The sequence below is a fragment of the Buteo buteo genome, chromosome 5 (genome assembly GCF_964188355.1).
Source record: "Buteo buteo chromosome 5, bButBut1.hap1.1, whole genome shotgun sequence".
NCBI classification, from domain to species: Eukaryota; Metazoa; Chordata; class Aves; order Accipitriformes; family Accipitridae; genus Buteo; species Buteo buteo.
Genome location: NC_134175.1, coordinates 19708119 through 19726589, shown reverse-complemented (window position 1 = coordinate 19726589; position 18471 = coordinate 19708119). Strand labels below are relative to the sequence as shown.

Here is an 18471-nt window from a genome sequence, read left to right as displayed (position 1 = left end):
AAGGAAGAAAGGGGGGTATCGCCCTGTGGGAACGATGCATATGCAGACATACAGCTATTTTAGTGACCCCCTTTTAGTAGGATCAGGTAGTGTTGTTTAGACAGCCTGAACAGCAAATCCTTCCAAGGCCATGAAGCCAACCAACAACCCCTTATCCTACCCTTGTCCCCAGAAACTACCCATTAAAAGGGTACTCCGCAGTTCTCACTCGGAGTCCTGCGCCCCGTGCAAGGCATGACAGTGACATTCAAAAGACGTCCGGTTCCACAGAGGGCCGACCCGCCAGATGTCAGAGACACAGAGCTATCCCAGCAAGTCTGCAGAGTATTTACAAAGCAGTTTGCTAAATTATACAAAGGGAATAATTTGCAATGTAATGGTGTGTTTGCATTCTGAATATCTGATTTCCTGTTCAACAAATAACCTAAACACTCCCAACCAAATGAAATGTAGACAAGACTTAAAACGTTTGAAGAAAAGCACTCATCCAGAAAATTAAGGTCAACACGGAACAGATGGTGCTTCTGAAAAATGTGGCTTCAACATTTATCTTTATGTAAAATAAAAATCTTTTAAAAACCTCCGGCTGTTTGGTGACAGTCCTACTTGAAATATTGAATCTCACACTCCATGGATAATAAAGAAGCACTAAAAAATTACTTCAAAATACTAAATCTAAATAAAGTTCTCTCAACTACTATGCAATAAGATTTTTGTGGGCATGTAAATACATATCAATAAAAGATAGATTCAATCGCTTCTGTAACCGCTATAAATATTACAAGTGCTCTCCCCATTTCCATAAATATGACCCATGACTCCCAAGTGAAAAGCTTTTTCATTTGCAGCAGCCAGGAAAAAAATGATCCTTTCTTCTTTATCAAAGTCCTTTGAAAGGCTGAATTTGAAGCCCAGCGCACAGGGAGTTGTGAACAACTTGTTATGATGATGCATGAAATGCCTTCTCCAGCCTCAGAGGATTCAATCAATGGGATTGCAGGAGGATCGCTGTTATCCTGGAGGGCAGGCAATGTCATACCTACCTGGGGAGGGAAACAGGGGCTCTAATTGGGCAGGCCTGAAAATTACTTTGGTAATACAGAAATGAGCCGGAACAAGCAGAAAGAATAAGAGACAGACCTGTCAAATACCCAATGAGTAATAACATGTTAGAGACAAATCAGAATTATATTAAAGAAGTTGAGTATTGGCATAAGCCTAAGCAGCAGTGCAAGTAATCACACAGCAAGGTGAATAACGGGCAGGGGAAGGCTCGGCAGGACAGCAGGTGAACCCCCTCCGCGGCTGCTTGCGAAGACTTTCTCAGGACAGGTGAAAGAGAGGGCAGTCAGAGAAAACACAGAGCTGCACAGCAGCGAACTTTCAAATTTACCTGAAACAAGAAAAAAAACCAAACCCAAAGTCCACACATCCTGGGCCGGAGTGAACGAAACATTTTTGGAGGAAGAGGAAACACCTGCAGAACCTAAAAATACAGTCCCAGGGAGACCTCCTCCCGCGCGTCACCGTCAGAGCACCCTGCTGACAGCCAGGGCCCTCTGACAGGCTGTCACTTCTGATCACAGGCTATGCACATCACCCAAATTGCTGCACACATCACCTGAATCCCTTAAGTTAATTCCTAAGGGGCCACCTCAATGCCTGGACTGAAGAAGTAGCCCGTGACAGCAACTACAACTCACCAGTTTTGGACAGCAAAGCAGCCATGGCCATAATAGGAGCTACCTGCTCATACCACCCCAAAAAAATATCAAAATTAGCCCAGTGAAAACAGACTGCTGAAGCAGTCCGCAAAACCACAAGGTAATTACAGATCTACTACCAGTTTTTGTTTGACAATCACTGGACTTCCAATAGAACAACCACTATCAATGCATCTCTTTCCAATGTGGCTCCCAGCCATTTGCATCTACTAGAAAGACCCAGATTTTTGTAACTCACGCCTTCAGCTACAACACTGATGAAGTTGCACAGAAAGCTTCTGCAAATCCACTTTGCTAAAAAAGCTACAGGAAGCTTATTGCAGCAATTTTCCCCGAGTTGACACATCCTTCTTATTGGCTTCATGATACTGACTTACTGATGTTTTGGGTCCCGCTTCCTCTAGAAATTACCTCTGATTCCCTGCACTACTGGGGAATATAAGCTCAGCTCAACATTTAGACTCACTGTCTCTAGCAATGGGCCCTGCCATCAGTAAAGCACAGCCAAAATGAAACTAGATTGCACGTACCGGGGAAAGGCTTTCAAGACTGGCTTTTGCACAGGGGTTTCTTGCTTCAAGGTCATCCCAAACCACATCACAGACAGCTCTGATAAGCAACAGCACAACAACAGCTCACCAGAGTCTTACAAAGAGTAGAGAGTAGATCAAGTTCTCTTTCTCTCCCTATCTACGGCTTTTTTTAAACTAAATTAGATCTTTTTCTTTTAAGAGAAGGTTGTTTTGATTTTGTCAGTCCTATTGCATAGCCAAGCACTGCTGCTGCACATAGAAATGTCTATCTGCATCAGGCCTCGACTCCCTATTTCTAAAAATGAAATAAGTCACATTAATTTGTTCCTCTAGCACCTGGTGTTTAAAGTTATTTCTTGGCAACTTCTGTTCTTGGCATTTAAACATTTTTCATATTCAGCTTAAGTCTGACAGCACTATTGGTTATCCTTCTCTGCCTCGCTAATAATTTGGTTGATGGCATGCAGGTGGGTTTCTCATAATTAAAAAACCCATTTGCAAAGTTTGCATTAGGTGATCTGAAAAAATAGAGCACTCCATTCAAAGGTTAAATATAAGTAGGCTGCAGAGCTCCATGAAAATATTGCATAATTTAGAGATAAAAATAGTTTTGCTTTATTCAAGCTAGGCTGGATAGGTAGATTTTTACCGCAATCAGCCTAAACCTCATCTCTCTGAGTTACATGCTCAAGTTGATTACAGAAAATTAAATTTAGTATTAATCAACCTAGGAAGGAGGAAATTACAAAAATTAAGCTAATGCATAAATCATAAGACATAATGGTGGAAACAGCTACAAGAGATCCTTTAATGCATCTTCATGCTTGTCCCACACCAGAATCAACTTCCCCCCTTCCCAAGCCACTCCTGACTGGTATTTGTCCAACCGTTTTAAAAATTTACCCACGACACAGGCACCAGAAGCCATCAGCCAGAGCCCTCCAGGGCACCACCAGCCCTTCTGCTACAGACCTTGCCCCGGCTTCCCCCAGCTACCCTGATTTGGGGTATCCCCCTGCCCCTGCCCTGGCGGAAACGCGCGGCAGGACCTGACCGAAGCAGAAGCACCAGCTCTAACAGATAAGTTGCCAATAGCTGCACTCGCCACCTAGCAGGATGTGGTTTTTCCTTTTCTCCAGCAAAAAATAAAAGCAAGCTTCACCGGCAGGTCCGGCACAAGCAGTTTTTACGCCACTGGACTGCTGTGCCGGGCAGGCAGCCGGCGTTGCCACGTCCGGAGCCACAGCTTTCCACCCGCGCGTTCAGAGGCACCAGTAACTGACACTGGGGTGGGAGGGACGGCCTCGCCCTGCTTGTTTTGGGGCCGTACAGGTACCCACAGACCCCGCGCCGGGAACTGGCACTGCGAGAGCCCGAGCGCAAAAGCCTCCTCGAAGCAGCACCAGCAGGCAGGTCCCGGGAAAGCGGCAGCCTCTCCTGGTCGCAGTGGCGAGCTCTCCGCGACTGGTGGGTTGCTTGCAATTTTGGGCACAGTACTGCAGCGCTTGGCACCTCTGGAAAAAGAGCAAACCCAAACACCTAACTAGAAAGATTCCAAGCTTAGGAATTTGTATTCTTAAATGTCTCTTGATTTAGAAAGAAAAATCTACACATTGGCTGTGGCTTTCAGCTTTTCCACAGCATTCAGCCTCTTCATAAATTATGAATTTATCATCTGATAGATCTGCCCTACCACCTTATCCTGGTTTTACAAATAAGAACCTACTGCCTGCACAGGACCCGACCCAAATCATGCTTGAAGTCGGCGGGATCTCCCGGCCATCCCCACAGGGCATACGGCAGAGCTGGGCAAGCGTGCTTCCAAATTTCCCAAATCATCATCCAGTACTTTGTGAGACTATTTCACCCTCTGGCCATGAACCTGAAGAAAGCTTGGTGGAGGGCTCTGCTGATACACTACAACATACAACTACACTCCCGTGGAGTCTCAGTTAATCACGTAGTAAGCCGATTGTGTCTTTTATATGCCAATTTATCTAACATGCAGCAGCTAGTCAGCCCGGCAGCGACTGCACTGCTTCGGGTTCTCCATGCTGCAGAGCAGATACCATCCCATTTAAACCTGTATAGTAAGGAAGCATTTAGCTCTGAAGGTACATTTACAGTACAAGAATCTTCTTCTCTGAGCTAAATCCTGATGTTTTACTCCTTCCCTAATCTTGCTTCCTAGGAAATGTACAAATCCGGAGTCTTTATCAGCTGGAGGTGTGGGAGGGCAGTTTTAGATGAAGCTTTTAGAACTGCATTGCTCTCCTCTTGAGAAGAAACGTCAACAATTTAGAGAAATTTAAAAGCTAAATGAAGTCCTTAAGTGTTCCCCTTAGTCACTTCCAAACTTTTTTTCTAATCCCTTTGAACTCCATCCTCTGTAGTTTAGTCAACAGCTTGTGTAGGATTAATTTCTTCCATCCCAGTTACAAGATACTGTGTATGTTTATACATATTATATACACACACACGAACGTCCATCACAGAATAAATTAAAAAGCATAAGCCTTATAAAGAGCCATAACAATTTCAAATTGTCTGGAATCAAGAATAAAGGAATTAGTAGCATGATTAAGGCTGAAGTCAGAAAGCACATCTCCAACTTAATTCCTGAAGGGCTTTGCTGAAAACTTCAATCTCAGTTTTCAGGCAATTGCCCCTGGGTTGGTATGTGTCTTCCAGTGGGAAGACAGCGGCTTTTTTGTTGTTGTTTTAATTGAAGCCACATCCCCATGAGTGGTTCCCTCCTTCAGCCAGCTCCAATCTCCCTAATTATGCAGCAGCAAACAAAAGCATGCCAGCAAAGAGGCTGTTAAATCAGCCAGGCACACAGCCCTGGAAGGTCTGCGTGTTTCCACGATCCTAAGCAAACATCTCCCCCCGCCGCGCCACAGAACAGGGCAGGCTCAGGGGACACGGAGCATTGCCAGCAGCTCCATTACCTCCAGCACCCACGCACAGCCCCGGATCAGCCTTAGACAGCACCGCCGTGCCCCTCGCTCCACCTGCAGCGCGGAGGGACCGGGGTTGCTGGAGAACCCACCCCGGGAGGGGTGCTCCAGGCCACTCCAAGCGGGACACCCAGCCCCGGCTGGCCAGGGGTCCCCTGGGATCCCCGGCAGCGAGGGCCAGGCTCACCCCGCGGCATCGCACGGCAGGCGAGCGCCTGGCTCGGACACGGCATTCCTACCGCAGTCATTAACGGGGCCTCATCAGACCCAGGACAGGGAGCCACAACCCTGCAGCCTCCCCCGTAACACGCACTGATGCTGGACTAAGGGGAAGCTCCCAAAATCAACCGGCTCTTGCTCAAGAGCTAGTTGCTAGCAAGAGCTGCAGAGAGAAAGCAAGGCACCTCCTTGGATCCCCCTCGAAAGCACTGCCAGAGACCGCGCTCGGCGGTACAAGTAATTGCTTGGCTCCAGGGTTAAGAATAAAGAGTATGTCTGAAAGGGCAAATCTACAGACGTCTGAGAGAAGCAGGGCAACCACCTGGCGGCTGGGAATGCATGGGCCATGAAGCGGCTCAGGAAACTTGCGCAGAAACGCTCAAAACCCCATTGCTTTTACCAATTCCTAGTCCTAACAAAGCACTTGGGGAGCTGCTGATGAAAACTGCCTTATAGAACAGGAAAGGATCCTTTGTTTTGGGGGTATGGACACGAGTTGCAGAGGGTAACCATAGCACAGCCAGGTCGTTAGCAAAACACAAGCAATAACATCTATGAAAAACACAAGGCCGCAATGGGCTACAGGAAACTGCATTTGTCTAATAAACGCTCCCGTGCCCAGAGAAACGCACACGCTAACAGAACACGGCTGACATCTCTGCAATGGTGCCAAGGGTGTCATCTGCACAGAGACTGCACTTGTGTAGAGAAGATGTTTCATACTGCCTGTAGCAGCTTTGCACAAGCAGCACTAGCTGCAGATACCCTTACTGGAATTTGTATGATGCTGAAGAGCAGCATTATTGGAATGCACAGGACTGCAACCTGCCAGTTTTAAGTTAAGGCCAAAGCTAATTAAATGAGTTGTGAAGGCAGAGTATGTATCCCATGCCTTGGTGCAGCATTTCTATTTGTTCTTACAGCACCTTCCCATTTTCACTGTGGAAATGGAGCGCATGACTCCACCACACACCCAAGGTTAGGACAGTATTTCACATTACAGGACTGCTTTTCCACTTCTGGGATTAAGGCAAAAAGATGCATGCTGAGCACGGACAGAAGGAACACACAGAGGACTACAGCAGGCATAACAGCAAAACTCTCTCCACTGCCACATTGCTGCAGTCTGCCATCAGCCCTTTTGTTGGGGCGGGCGAGAGGAGACGAGCTGTTGTGGGATGATGAGAGCTGGGTGTCTTGTGACTGAAGTGTATCAGGACTACTCAGTTGCACTTCAGCACTGTGAAGTTTGTGTCTGGACACGTGAACACCTTCCAGAGTTTTTTCCTTTAGCGATCTGTATTATCTAGAATGAGACTACCCTAACTGCAGCCTTAACTTTAATATCTTGGGAAGGCATCTGTAAAGAGACTACCTAACGACCTAACCACTAGGCACCTATGAATTGCCTTGTAGAGTAATTCATGACAACTGCTTGTCTACATAGAGAAAGGCGTATCTCTCTGTCTCTCCGTACACCAAGGTGGTATGATCCAAACAGATGTAAGGCAGGCTCCCAAATTCCTCTGCAAGCTGAGAACTATCTTGACACTGATACCTCTGAGGGAAGCAACTTTGTCTTAGGTTCACTGGAAGATCAGAAGACCTTGAAAAATTACTATGATTATATTTACTTTAAGTCCATGCGACTTTTCAGGGCACAGATTTCCCCTGCAAAGAAGTAAAAATTTATTAATAAACCAAAATAGTTTCACATTAAGAAACAGGGAGGCAGGAATGCTACTAACCTTGAGAACATGAAGACCAGCCTCTTGCTTTTTTCCTCCCAACTGCAAATCAGTCATCCACTTGACAGCAAGATTTTAATCTTTATGCCACATATCAGCAGTAATCATCTCACTTTTTATTTGGAATTTGTGAACAAGTATTCTGTTTATTAGCTTAATAAAAGCTCAGATGCGTAGAGCTACGAACATCAGGCACCTCAGCACACACTAACACGCAGTTCCGCCCCATTTCAACTTTCTTCATGCTGTAGTGAAGACCACCAGGATTTGAGATCCATGGTGGAGATACCCCAATGAGTATGAAGTCCCCACCATGCCACCATCACTTGCACTGTTCATTTGCTACCTTTACAGCTACTACTGGAAAGCACAGCTCTCACCATACTTACATCTCATTTACCTCTGGAATATGTCATTCACATTTCAGAGGTTTAGAAGTCCTCTTGGCTTCCTTCTCACAAGCATATCGGATGTCTTAACGCAACACTGCATAAGCAGTTGTCCATGCATTTAGACTAAACATGACTTATTTAAATAAGTAAGCAATTTAAAGTCCCTGAGTTACACATCACCTCCTTACACCACTTCCCCAGAAGTCATTGCATGCTTCCTGGTTCACCAATTAGCACTGTTCCTCCATAACAGCACCAGTGGGTGATCTCATGACGCATGCCACTCTCTTGTGTCCAAGACAAGTTTTGCTAGTTCCACTTGGAAGCAGGTTATCAGGATAGCATTTTACCAGACCAGAGGCAAAGAGCCATCAGGTATCCAGGCACACAGGTCTCTAAACCTCCCTTCACAAGTTTGTTGTTGCTGCTGCTTCCATTTAAAAGAAAGTTCAGTATTTCAGACTAAGCAAGGAACTTTTGCCATTTAGAAGTAATTTTCAACAAATCATTACGATGGAGTACCAAAAGCAGAAGTATTAAATGTAAATAACTTGCAAACATTAGTGACGTAGTAGATTCAGTTAACATGAACAACCACAGAGACAACTCACAATTCAGAAATAGCCTTTTGTCATGAAGTCTTTATGGCTTGACAGAAAGAAAGTTAGATCTGTTTTTGAAATGGTTAGTGCAATTTTTTATTTGAGAGGTCAGCTATAAGAAGAGTTAAACAGATGAATCCAGTATGACACCTCAGCTTCCACGTTGTTTTTGAACCTGATCTGAAATATGGCACTGGACTTCTATCTAGAGTCAAGGCATTTGTGATCTCAGAAATAAAACCACAGCTATTTTCCCCCAGAAGATGGTGGTTGCGGGGTTAAGTTCTTTCAGGGATAATTTGTATTTCATATAAAACAGAGGAACGAAAGCTTAGCAGCTTAACAGCATCAGAAGAGCAGCTGTGTGCTTGGCTAGTACCTCTGCAATCCACACATACAGCTTCATCTAATACATAATTCATTTGGAAAAGTGAATGAAGGAAGGAGAAGCAGGCAGCCTCACTGAAGAGGTGGGTAATGCAGCATTTGAAAACAGTTCTTTCCTGGAAATTCAGACTCCTGCAAAGTAACCTTGGGCTTTTACACAAGGAGTGGCTACAAACAGCATATTCCCTGATACTGTCTGAATTTAGATCCTCCTCTCCTATTTCACACAAAGCAAGAATGAATATCCAAGCTTCTAACCAAAGCAAAAAAATCAGTGTCACTTTCCGTGACAGTGATAATGGTGTTCATGGAGAATTTTTAAGTAGTGTACACCTTTTTCGAATCAGAAGTCAAGCTTCAGGACACTCACTGTGTCTTCAATTTTCATCTGAGTTATCCATTCTCTGATTCAGGAGACACCACTAGGTGCTGGCACCACCATTTCCTTATACTTATTGCTTTCACAAGCTATATTCATTCCAAGGACACCTAGTTCACTAGAGCATCTTTGCTCTTCCCCTTCATTTCTCTTCCAATATGAAGAACTCCCATTAACCCTAATGGAATTCAACATATGCACGCACAGGACATAATAGACCTTTTAAGGCTATACGGCTGACCAACAGAAACAGAAAAATACATAGATGTAACTGAAATTTTCTTCCATTTTGCAAAGGGTACCGAGTTTAATTGAGATTCTTCAACCCGTTACCCTTACTTTCTTAGATCCACCTTCTCCCCCTACCCCTTAATGTATGGGGAAGACTCACTGTGCTTCCCTAAGCAAAACAAGAAATAGATCACATCAAGTTTGCTCCATAGACCAAAAGGTAAAAAAACAACAACAAAGGACAAACTGGTTCACAGTTAACTATAAATAAAAGTGCAATAAGTGTTCAAGTAGAGTGTAGAGTTTAAGCAAGCTGTACAACCACATTTGGCATAGTCATCTTTTAAAGGCTCTGCGTGGGTCCCTCCCATTACTGACAGCAGGGAGAAAAGGCTGAACGCTATTAGCTGGTGCTGGATTTACAGGTCCTCGTCCATTGCCTCTCCCACTACCTGCATAAGTGTGGCCATGATTATATGTAAATGGAAATCCACTTGATTCAGGTCCAGTTTGTAAACCATTTCCTAAAAAGACAAAAAAAGGTTATCACAAGTTCCATGCACTGAAATCACTGCTCCCTTACATAAATTTAGCAACAGGAAACGCACAGAGTTTGCAGCAACCAGCAAACCCCGAGCACCAGAAGGAAAAGCCCCTCTGGCACTGCAAGACCCCAAAACACAGATTACCTTTTTCCTCCTCCCAAACTACTTCCCCTCCATCCCTAGCACCCCTCTCTCAACTAAAGCAAGAAGGGTCACAGAGTTGCATGCTGATTCAGAGCTGCACGCCCAGGAGAGAGACTGGAGCCTCATGAAACTAGACTGGTGCTTTCAGAAACATGCACTGGCTTGTAGGTCACACACCAAGACATTCCAGAGACAGCAGGGCAGCAGAAGTCAAGGAGAAACCAGCAAGAGAAAAGCAGGCTACATAAAGCTCCTTGCATCATTCCCCACTACCAGGCACACAGAAGTAGAAAGCTGCCTTGTGAAGTCCAGCCACAGAAGCAATTCGGCTAGCACCAAGTTCTCATGAACTTGAGCCTCATAAGCATCACTGCTCATGTTTTGCTGGCAGGAGGAGGGACAGAGCTGAAAAGGCAGAATGATGACAGGAAGCATGGGGAGAAGAGGAAGAGACAAAAGGAAATCATTGCATTTAGAGACCACACAAGAAGCAGGAATAGAAAAAAAGAAGTTTCAGAAGATACACACAAGCTCAGTGAAAACAGCTGTCCACCACCCAAAATAGGGACACCAAGGAAGTACCTACACACTAATTGGGCTGAAAGCCTACTCGCCTCACCCTGGCACTGATGAGACTGGCCTGAAAGCACTTCCCTTCTTTGCTCAGAATAATTCATTTTCAAGGGAACAGAAAGGGCTCTCAAGACAAGTAAAATAAGAGAAATTAAAATCATGTTGCTAAAGAGGAAGCAGACAGTCACTGAACTGAAGTGACACAGAGGTTTTTAACAGCAAGTTATGGAATCAGTTTGTTATCATCCACCAGCAGGGCTTAGCTATACAACACCCAGGTACTGAGTCTGGGCATCATGTAGGCAGGCCATAACTAAGGATCCCTCTCAGCTTACACTTACTCAAGTCCCTGAAGCATTTTCTTATTTAAGCTTCGATGTTTAAATACATCACAAAATGATCTGGCCAGGTCAAATACTGGAATTCAGATTACCACTTCTGATTTGGGGAGCTAACCTGGCGGGAAAGCCATGGTGACTGGCAAGATTAAAGTAAGTAATTTTTAAAGCTAAAGGCCTCAGGCAGTTTAAAAAAATCCAGAATTTCACATGCTGCAAAAAACTCTTTTAAAGCACCAAAACAATTTAGGATCAAGCAAGTCCCTTTACATGTTACAGGCACCTTGGATATTCTGATCTCTTCCTCTTCTAGGGAACAAATCCTGAAACCATTATTCAGGAAACATTTATGCTTTTGTGCTTGCAGGTTCAGGCCCCAGCCTAAAACACTTTTTAGAGCATAGTACACTTTTGCCCCAGAGTGGAGGACACTTAGCAAGATGAATTTCTTTTTATTCCCATTAAGTGCTTCTCATCCTTTCACTTCCACAAAATGAAAAAACTTACCCAGTGGCCCGAAAGTACAAGAACCCATATTACTTGATGCAGAACTATTATTCTGTTCACCCTGTGCCTTCAGAGAAATGTAAGAAAAAAAAAAGACATTGATCAGAAAAAGAAATTTCACATTTTACAGAAAGGGGCTGATTTTTTTCCTGTGTTCTTATAGTGGCTCCACATGGAATTTATCTGCTACTCCAATTATTGGCTCATTTTCATCTATATATCACTTCAAGTCCATTTTTCCAGAAGTCACATCTGATCACAGCCTAGTGTGAAGTATTCAGAACAAAGAGCACTTTATGCCAGAAGCCTCAGACGAATTTAACATACCAGTTTGTTCTGCCCGACGTGTTCCAAGTTGGGCTCACTGAAGTTTGGCACTTCTGAGTATACCATGCAGAACCTGGGGAGAAATTAGGATTATCAGGAAGTTCTAAAGCCATTTTTTTAACAGAGTTCTCAACTCCACATCTCAAAGAGCATATGTTCTTGACATATCCCATCACCTAGAAACAACTTATCCAGACCCCACTGTTCAGACAGTATCCATAGGTACTAAAAAGCTCTTTAATCCCTTTATAGTCTTGTGGTAAAGCTGTCACATCTTCCTGGTGAGGGTGTTTCAGTCAAGCAGAGGCAAGTACACCTTTACTCTAGGAGGTAAAATGGCCTAAAGAAAACAAAAGGTGATGAAAGGGCTCCCTTCACCTCTCTCCCAGCTGCACAATCTTGTCCAGCACCCACTCACAAGGTCACCTGAGGCAGAGTCACCCAGCCTGCTCCCAGACTGTGACTGCATTAGATCTCTAGGGGGAAAACTACACTCCCACACACTCCCATGCTATGGACTGCCCCATTAACATAATAATGCAGAGGAGTCCAAAACAGGGAATGAAATTCAAAGCATCCTTTTTCCACTCAAGGGGACTATGGAGGAACAGGCCCACCAACTCACCATATGGAAATTATGGCAGAGGGGAAGAAAGATTTCTGTCATTATGCAGCTTGGAGTGGTTAAGCAGCAGTGGAGTTCCCACCTCTTGCTGGCAGGCACAACCCAGATGAGGACTCACCTCACTCCAGCCTGATGGAGAGTAAGCCCACTGGATGACACTTCTGAGGTGACGACTTTACACCAAAGAAGATCTGCAGACCATCCCTTACAAAATCCAGCTGAGCACTGGGCATTTTTGAACCTTCTGAGAAGAGAGGTGCCTACCCCACAGTCCCACTTCCCTGATGACTACAAGGCCTCCCATGGCACTTTGTGCAACAGCGGAAGCACTACTCTGGTTAGAAAATGTTGCTGGTTTTCCTGTTGCTTGTCAAATATGCTACCCCTGTTTGTTCTTAGTCAGGAGTCGCCACCTCAGTTTGTGGGCAGTTTAAAGAAGTTTTAATGAGGTTTGCTTCTGTTTAGATATGATTCACTGGAGTTACCTTTGTCTTCCTTCTTTGCACTGCCTGTCTCTCAAGCATGACACACGCAAGGCTTCCACCAAAATAAAGTGGTTAATCAAGCTGAGGCCTAGGTAAGCAATGCAGATTAAGTCCCTTGTCATTTATACACTTCCTCTCTCTACGTAAATGCCAGCCCTGTGCCAATGACAGAGGCTGACTTTCCTCAATGTACCTAGAATCCAGAGAGGGTCGGAGTTCATTACTGCAACAGCATGGGGAAACTCACATCACAGTTGCCTGTACTGTGCCTATCCATGGCCAATCAACACACTTTTGCTGCCCTAGCTTCCATTTACTAAGAGCCACCACATCTTATACTTACCATGATGCTCAGCTGAGAAGAGGACATTACGCCACAAGTATAAACACGCAATACTTACTCCCCAATTTTATGCAGCTCGCCTCCTCGTCCTGTGTAAAGTGTCAGGCATCCTTTCCACAGAGATGCATACCTGGCCAAAGAAAGAAGCAAAGCAGTCTCTCTTACTGAATGAGAAATACCACTGTTGACCAAGAAAGTAGAAACATGGTATCCTCCAAGAGTTAGTAAGTATTACACCTCAGCATGAATGGACTGAAAAAATTCCCAGGGATCCCAACTTCACCACACTGAAATGTTACAGATCCCCATGTTTTAATTCTAGCAAAAGGTACTGGAAGCTCAGCTGACTCCTTTGGCAATGACAGGAAACCAACTAATTATTTTGAGATTGGATGCTCTTTCCGTGGCTGGAGCAGCCCTTATGACTGTTCCTGCAGAGGAAAGGCATCTTGCCAAAAACAGTATCTGTGTTACCATCCACTGACAACTCTCAGTTCTGCTTTCAGCAGAAGCCAGGAAGAATTACCTTTGTTCACTGGAGAATATAGACACTGCTACTGAATGTGTGTAGTAGAAAGTGCTTACTTTTTTAGTATAGGTCCTTACCAGATTTTTTTTTTTTTTAAAGGCACAAGTTTGACCATCATGTTCCAAGTGATGTATAGAAATGCAATGAAATAATTTTGTGATTGCGGTAACATTCACATACAAGACAGCATGAGTGCACTCTAGTCTTTATAGTGGCACTTGACTTCAAGCACTGGAATGAGTTATGCAGAACTTTCTGTATAATTGTTCCTCTCGGTGAGGGGCATCGCGTATGTGAAGAAAATAATGAAAATACAGACCAGAAATTCAAGTGCAGCACAAGGGAGTTAACAGGAATATGGGTGTATTCTAGCAAAGGGATATGGAGCCCCAGCAATTGCACTCTCACGAGTCACAGATAATCCGGACAAGTCACCACTTCCTCATGCTCCGGTTGTATCTCTGTAACATAAGTAACAAACCTTCCTCTTGCCCTTTGCCTTATCTGCTGAGACTGGGAACCATCGGACTGCACACAGGGCCTTGAACACAGGCACCAGGGAGGAGTCAGGGCAGCAGAACAGGACCATAATGCCAATGCAACGATAACCTTCTCTGTACTTCAGCACAAGCAGCAAAGCATAGTATCCACAGTTACAATGCCTGGCTTGGGAGTTTTCCATGCAGAGGCAGGACTAATGCTCTTCACTCCATAATGCTACCTTTCACTTTAAAGATTCACTCTATGCTCAACCTTTAATAAACAGTTAGTTGTACAGTCTTGTGGCACAGCACAAAGGAAAAGAGCTACCAAATAATAAATATAAGTCAAACATACATTTAATGGGACAAGACCAGCAAATCATGGGACTAATAACCTCCAAGCACAAAGTTATTCCACGTATGCAAGCATTTGTTTTTGTCTCAGAAAGAGCTGGCCATAAAGCACTGAACTCCAGAACTAACTTCAAATTTAGAAATATTAACTGCAACAACTTTCTGTAAACAGGTTAATCAGCCAATGACAAAAATCAGCAACAGTGTCTGCTTTTGCAGAGGAATTCGTCTACAGCTTGAAATTCAGTAGAAAAAAAAAAGACATGTTTACACATGGGGCCTGGCTAAGCTTTTCCACTTGTAACAGTGAGCATCCTGCACTGAAAAGTCAGATTAGCCTACAGAGCTGAAATTTACCTGCCTTGCAGTGGCAACATCACACACTCGAATTAATCCTATTTGAGCCAGGTATAAAATTGTGTTTGGAGAACCTTGTATGCCAGCATGAGGGCATTTTTCTTAATATGAGAGCCAAACGAGAATGTATTTAGCTTTTGCCATTTCACTCGCTATGCAGCCTTAAGTGAGCATGCAATTCATGTAAATGAAGGCATGACTTAGCCACCCACCAGGAATAGCAAAGTCAGCTCATAAATTTAATTCATACAAGCCAAACTCACTTTTTGACATGAAGGGATGCAACGACCCTCCCATTTGGTGCACTGAAACACCAGAGCAGCTACAGTAAGCCAGTCACAGAGCAGAGTACTGTTACCAGTGCTGAACAGTATCGCTATTAATTTGTTTCAATGTCATCTACGCAGAGGGCTTTGTGCTGACCCAGAGCTCTGGTTTAGTCCCACCCACCTCAGCGCCCCAGCGCTCCACATGCTCTCCACGCAAGCAGGCTTCCCCAGAACCACCTCTGCTGAGGAGTCAGCCCATTTCGTGTAAAAGGACATTTGCATAGGAGGAAGCAGCTGTAGTTTTGGTGGCAAGGGTCATCCAATTTCGCTCCAAAACCAAGAATTGCACTCAGATGAACAACTTAAGAGCCGCTTGGTTAGCAGCTCCACTGAGTAACCTTTTACGTACTTTTCAATAAAAGCCAATTAAAAGGACCTTACACACGCTGTAGTTCCACCATCTCCTGGAGTGCTGTAGGCCAAAGGATCAGTGTAATGGATTTCTAAGTGTAACCTAACTGGTATGAAGAACTCAGATGAAAGGGACTATCACTTTGCTGCTGACAATTTAAGTGACATGGAAAAGGATTTTCAAATTGAAACTAGTATTCTCTCTCACAGATAATAAACATAAGTTGGTTTGGTTTTGTTTTTTTTTTTAAATTAAGCCAGCTCCCTCAGATAAATGAACTGCACCTAACCAAACTAACATGCTCTACAGTGTAGCCCTAGTATGAATTTTTATAGTGAATTTGGAAAGCCCCTCCTCCTCTGCCTGTCATTTCTGTTAAACCCACTGCAATGAAAAGCAACTTTTCTGCATGAGAGATGTTAATCATTCCCTCCTTTCATTAAGGAGCTGACTGCTGGAGTAAAGAATTGGCTGTAAAAATAAGAACATCCTTTTGACTTCCCTGCTTGATTTACAGACCAGGACTGACTGTTGCCTTTCCCTCCCACCCCAAAAAGAACTCTTTTCCTAAGGAGCTCTTTTTAAAGCCAAGCCAGGTCTCCCAAACGCCACCTCCTCATTAAAAATACAAGCCCTTCCTAACCATCCGCGGGTTTGTATGCTCATGCTGGGCATGTTCTGGGGTGGAAAGCGCCGTTTTAATTTGGCAAGTGACCTCAGGGTGCTGCCTCCGTAAGGGCGAGCCAGTCCACAGGGGGCCAAGCTGTGTCATCCGTGCCTCTCGACGGGCGGCCGAGCCCGACCACAACGCGGCACCTTCGCCCCGGTGACAAAGGGCTCCCCCCGACCCGGCGCTGCCCGGCAGCGCTCGGCCGGGCCGGGGAGCGGAGCGGGGGCGGCGGGCCCGGCCCCGGCCCCATACGCACCCTTTGGTCAGGCGGATGATGTCCCCCGGCTGGATGAGGCCGCCGATCTCGTCCCACACGGAGATGGTGATGCTGCCCGTCTTGTCCGCCACTTTGCAGGACCTCACCTCGTGACCGTCCTTCGTCTTGGTGACTCGCCCTGCGGGGAGAAGCGTGGCTCAGGGGGGACCGGGGGGGGGGGGCACGGCCCCGCCAGCCCGCCCCCACCACCACCACGCGTGACACGCGTGGGCGGCCCGGGGGTGGGGCGTGCCGGACGCCACTTACCGATCTCCAGCACAATAAAGATGACATTTAAGTTTTTCAGTCCGGGTTTTATGTCTTTTATGAGGAGGTACGTATCGCTCGCCGCGCTCATGCTGCGGCCGGCGCGGGGGGCAGGGCTGGCGGGGCGGGCCGAGCCCGCATCCCGCGGGGGAGCAGCGGCGGCAGCGCAGGGCCGGCCAGGGGTGCGCCGGCAACCCTCACAGGGGACGGGGACACGAGCACCGAGGGGCTGCGCGGTGACTGTGCGGCACGCCCGACCCCCACCGCCCCCTCTCCCGCCCGACACCACCCGCGCAGCCCCGCGCTCCCTCCCGCTCCCGCCGGCACTGAGGAGCACATGTGCGCCGCGCTCCGCTTTATACCAACCGGCCGGGTCCAACCCCGGCGCCGGGCGGGGGGGGGGGCGCTACCGAATGGAACCGTCCGGGGCACGCGGAGCGCCGGGACTGGGCAACAGGCGGGCGCGAGCCGGCGCCGCGAGCTGATTGGCCCGCGCCGCGGCCATCTTCTCCTCGCCGAGGCGCCGCCCAGCCCAGCCCGGCAGGGCCGAGCCTTCCTCTGCGGCTGCCCTGGCTCGGCCCGCTCAGTCACTCGCCCAGTTACTTGGCTCCGGAGGGGCAGAGGGGAGTGAGGAAGCGATTCGCCTCCTTTCCGCGCCATTTTAAGGCCCCCTTGTAACACCGAGAGGGGTCTCGTCGTAGAGATTTCTTGGGAGGGCGATATCCCAGCGGTTCCGGCCTCCTTCACTGAGGAAAAGCAGTACACATTTAGGAGAAGGATGCGTCCCTTGGGATGGCGGCGAGGGGAGGTTTTGTTGTTTTTCAGGGGAAGTCTGATTTTGGCCTCCACTGGGCAGAAACGGCCGTTGCAGGGGCTGAAGGGAGGAGCAGGAGGGCAGTGGTGCTGCGTGGCACCTCAGGACTTGGCAGGGCGGCACCATGTCATGTTCCTGGAACCAGACGCTCAGTGGACATAGGGAAAGTCTAGGGTTATGCGGTACTGTGCTTTGAACTTTTCTGGGCCAAAAATGCCAGCCTAAATCCTGTTGAGCACTAAAAAAGCTGTCAGAGCACCCTGAACTCTTGACAGGAGCTTCCTGTGGAGACGTAGTTATTCTCTGAGCTTGGCTACAGGCTGGGTCAAACATGAGGGGAGGCCAGCTTCTCCAAGGGGAAAGCCATCAAGGTGGTGGACTACCAGCAAGCCCCCTCAGCCTTGTGACATCCTTGGCTGGAGGGTCCGGAGGGCATAGCTGACTGCTACAGAAGAGCCCAAAGAAGTGCAGATGGTTCTGTAATTCAGGTCTCCCTTTTAGGAAAGGTAGCAGAGCAGCGTATGTGCACTTTGCTTCTACTTTTCAGAGCCAGACTTAGCTAACTGGGCTTTCCCCTTCTATTTCTGTAAGCAGGAATCCATAGATGACAGCAGTTGTGAAATGCTTGGCCACGCGTTCTGCCACACTGGAGCTCTGGTCCAACAAATGTTGTGCAATGCTTATTTGTAGGCAGTGGAGCAGCCCTGCTGGGTGCAACCTGGTGATCAGAATAAAACATGCTGCTTGCAGGAATCTGAGAGGAAGGCAACGTGAGCCACAGGAGAATTTGCTTAAAGGCCCCAAGAGCTTAATCCACTTCTCTCCCAAATCCTTCAGTTGGTGCAGATGGGGGGATGACAGACTACCTCAGTGGCCTCTCTCCTGTCTAGCTCTATAATCTGGTAATGCTAAAACCTTCAGAGTGATCAACTGTATGTCAGTACATGAATGGCTTTAATTTAGTCACTTGGGAAAGAGTTCAAACCAAACTCTAGGAAT

General features: G+C 46.5%; 1 protein-coding gene across 2 annotated transcripts; it reads right to left on the bottom strand.

Annotated features, from left to right (window-relative positions):
- Positions 1–6433: 6433 nt before the first annotated feature.
- Positions 6434–16921, bottom strand: NABP1 (nucleic acid binding protein 1). Of its 2 annotated transcripts, none has more exons than XM_075028020.1 (6): positions 16659–16921; positions 16392–16530; positions 13121–13192; positions 11610–11682; positions 11283–11349; positions 6434–9699 (listed from the first exon to the last, which is right to left on the bottom strand). In XM_075028020.1, the coding sequence occupies exons 1-6, from the start codon at positions 16747–16749 to the stop codon at positions 9512–9514; spliced, it is 630 nt and encodes a 209-aa protein (XP_074884121.1). In that variant the 5' UTR covers positions 16750–16921; the 3' UTR covers positions 6434–9511. The 2 variants fall into 2 exon arrangements, with proteins under 2 accessions (XP_074884121.1, XP_074884122.1); XM_075028021.1 differs by having other exon boundaries at positions 11283–11343.
- Between the last annotated feature and the right edge of the window lie 1550 nt (positions 16922–18471).

Excerpts from the sequence above, each read along its gene's own strand:
- NABP1 (XM_075028020.1), bottom strand. The coding sequence starts at position 16,749 with ATGAGCGCGGCGAGCGATACGTACCTCCTCATAAAAGACATAAAACCC. Across the intron at positions 16,531-16,658 it reads CTTTATTGTGCTGGAGATCG|GGCGAGTCACCAAGACGAAG; the intron begins GTAAGTGGCGTC and ends TTCTCCCCGCAG. Across the intron at positions 13,193-16,391 it reads ATCATCCGCCTGACCAAAGG|GTATGCATCTCTGTGGAAAG; the intron begins GTGCGTATGGGG and ends TTCTTTGGCCAG.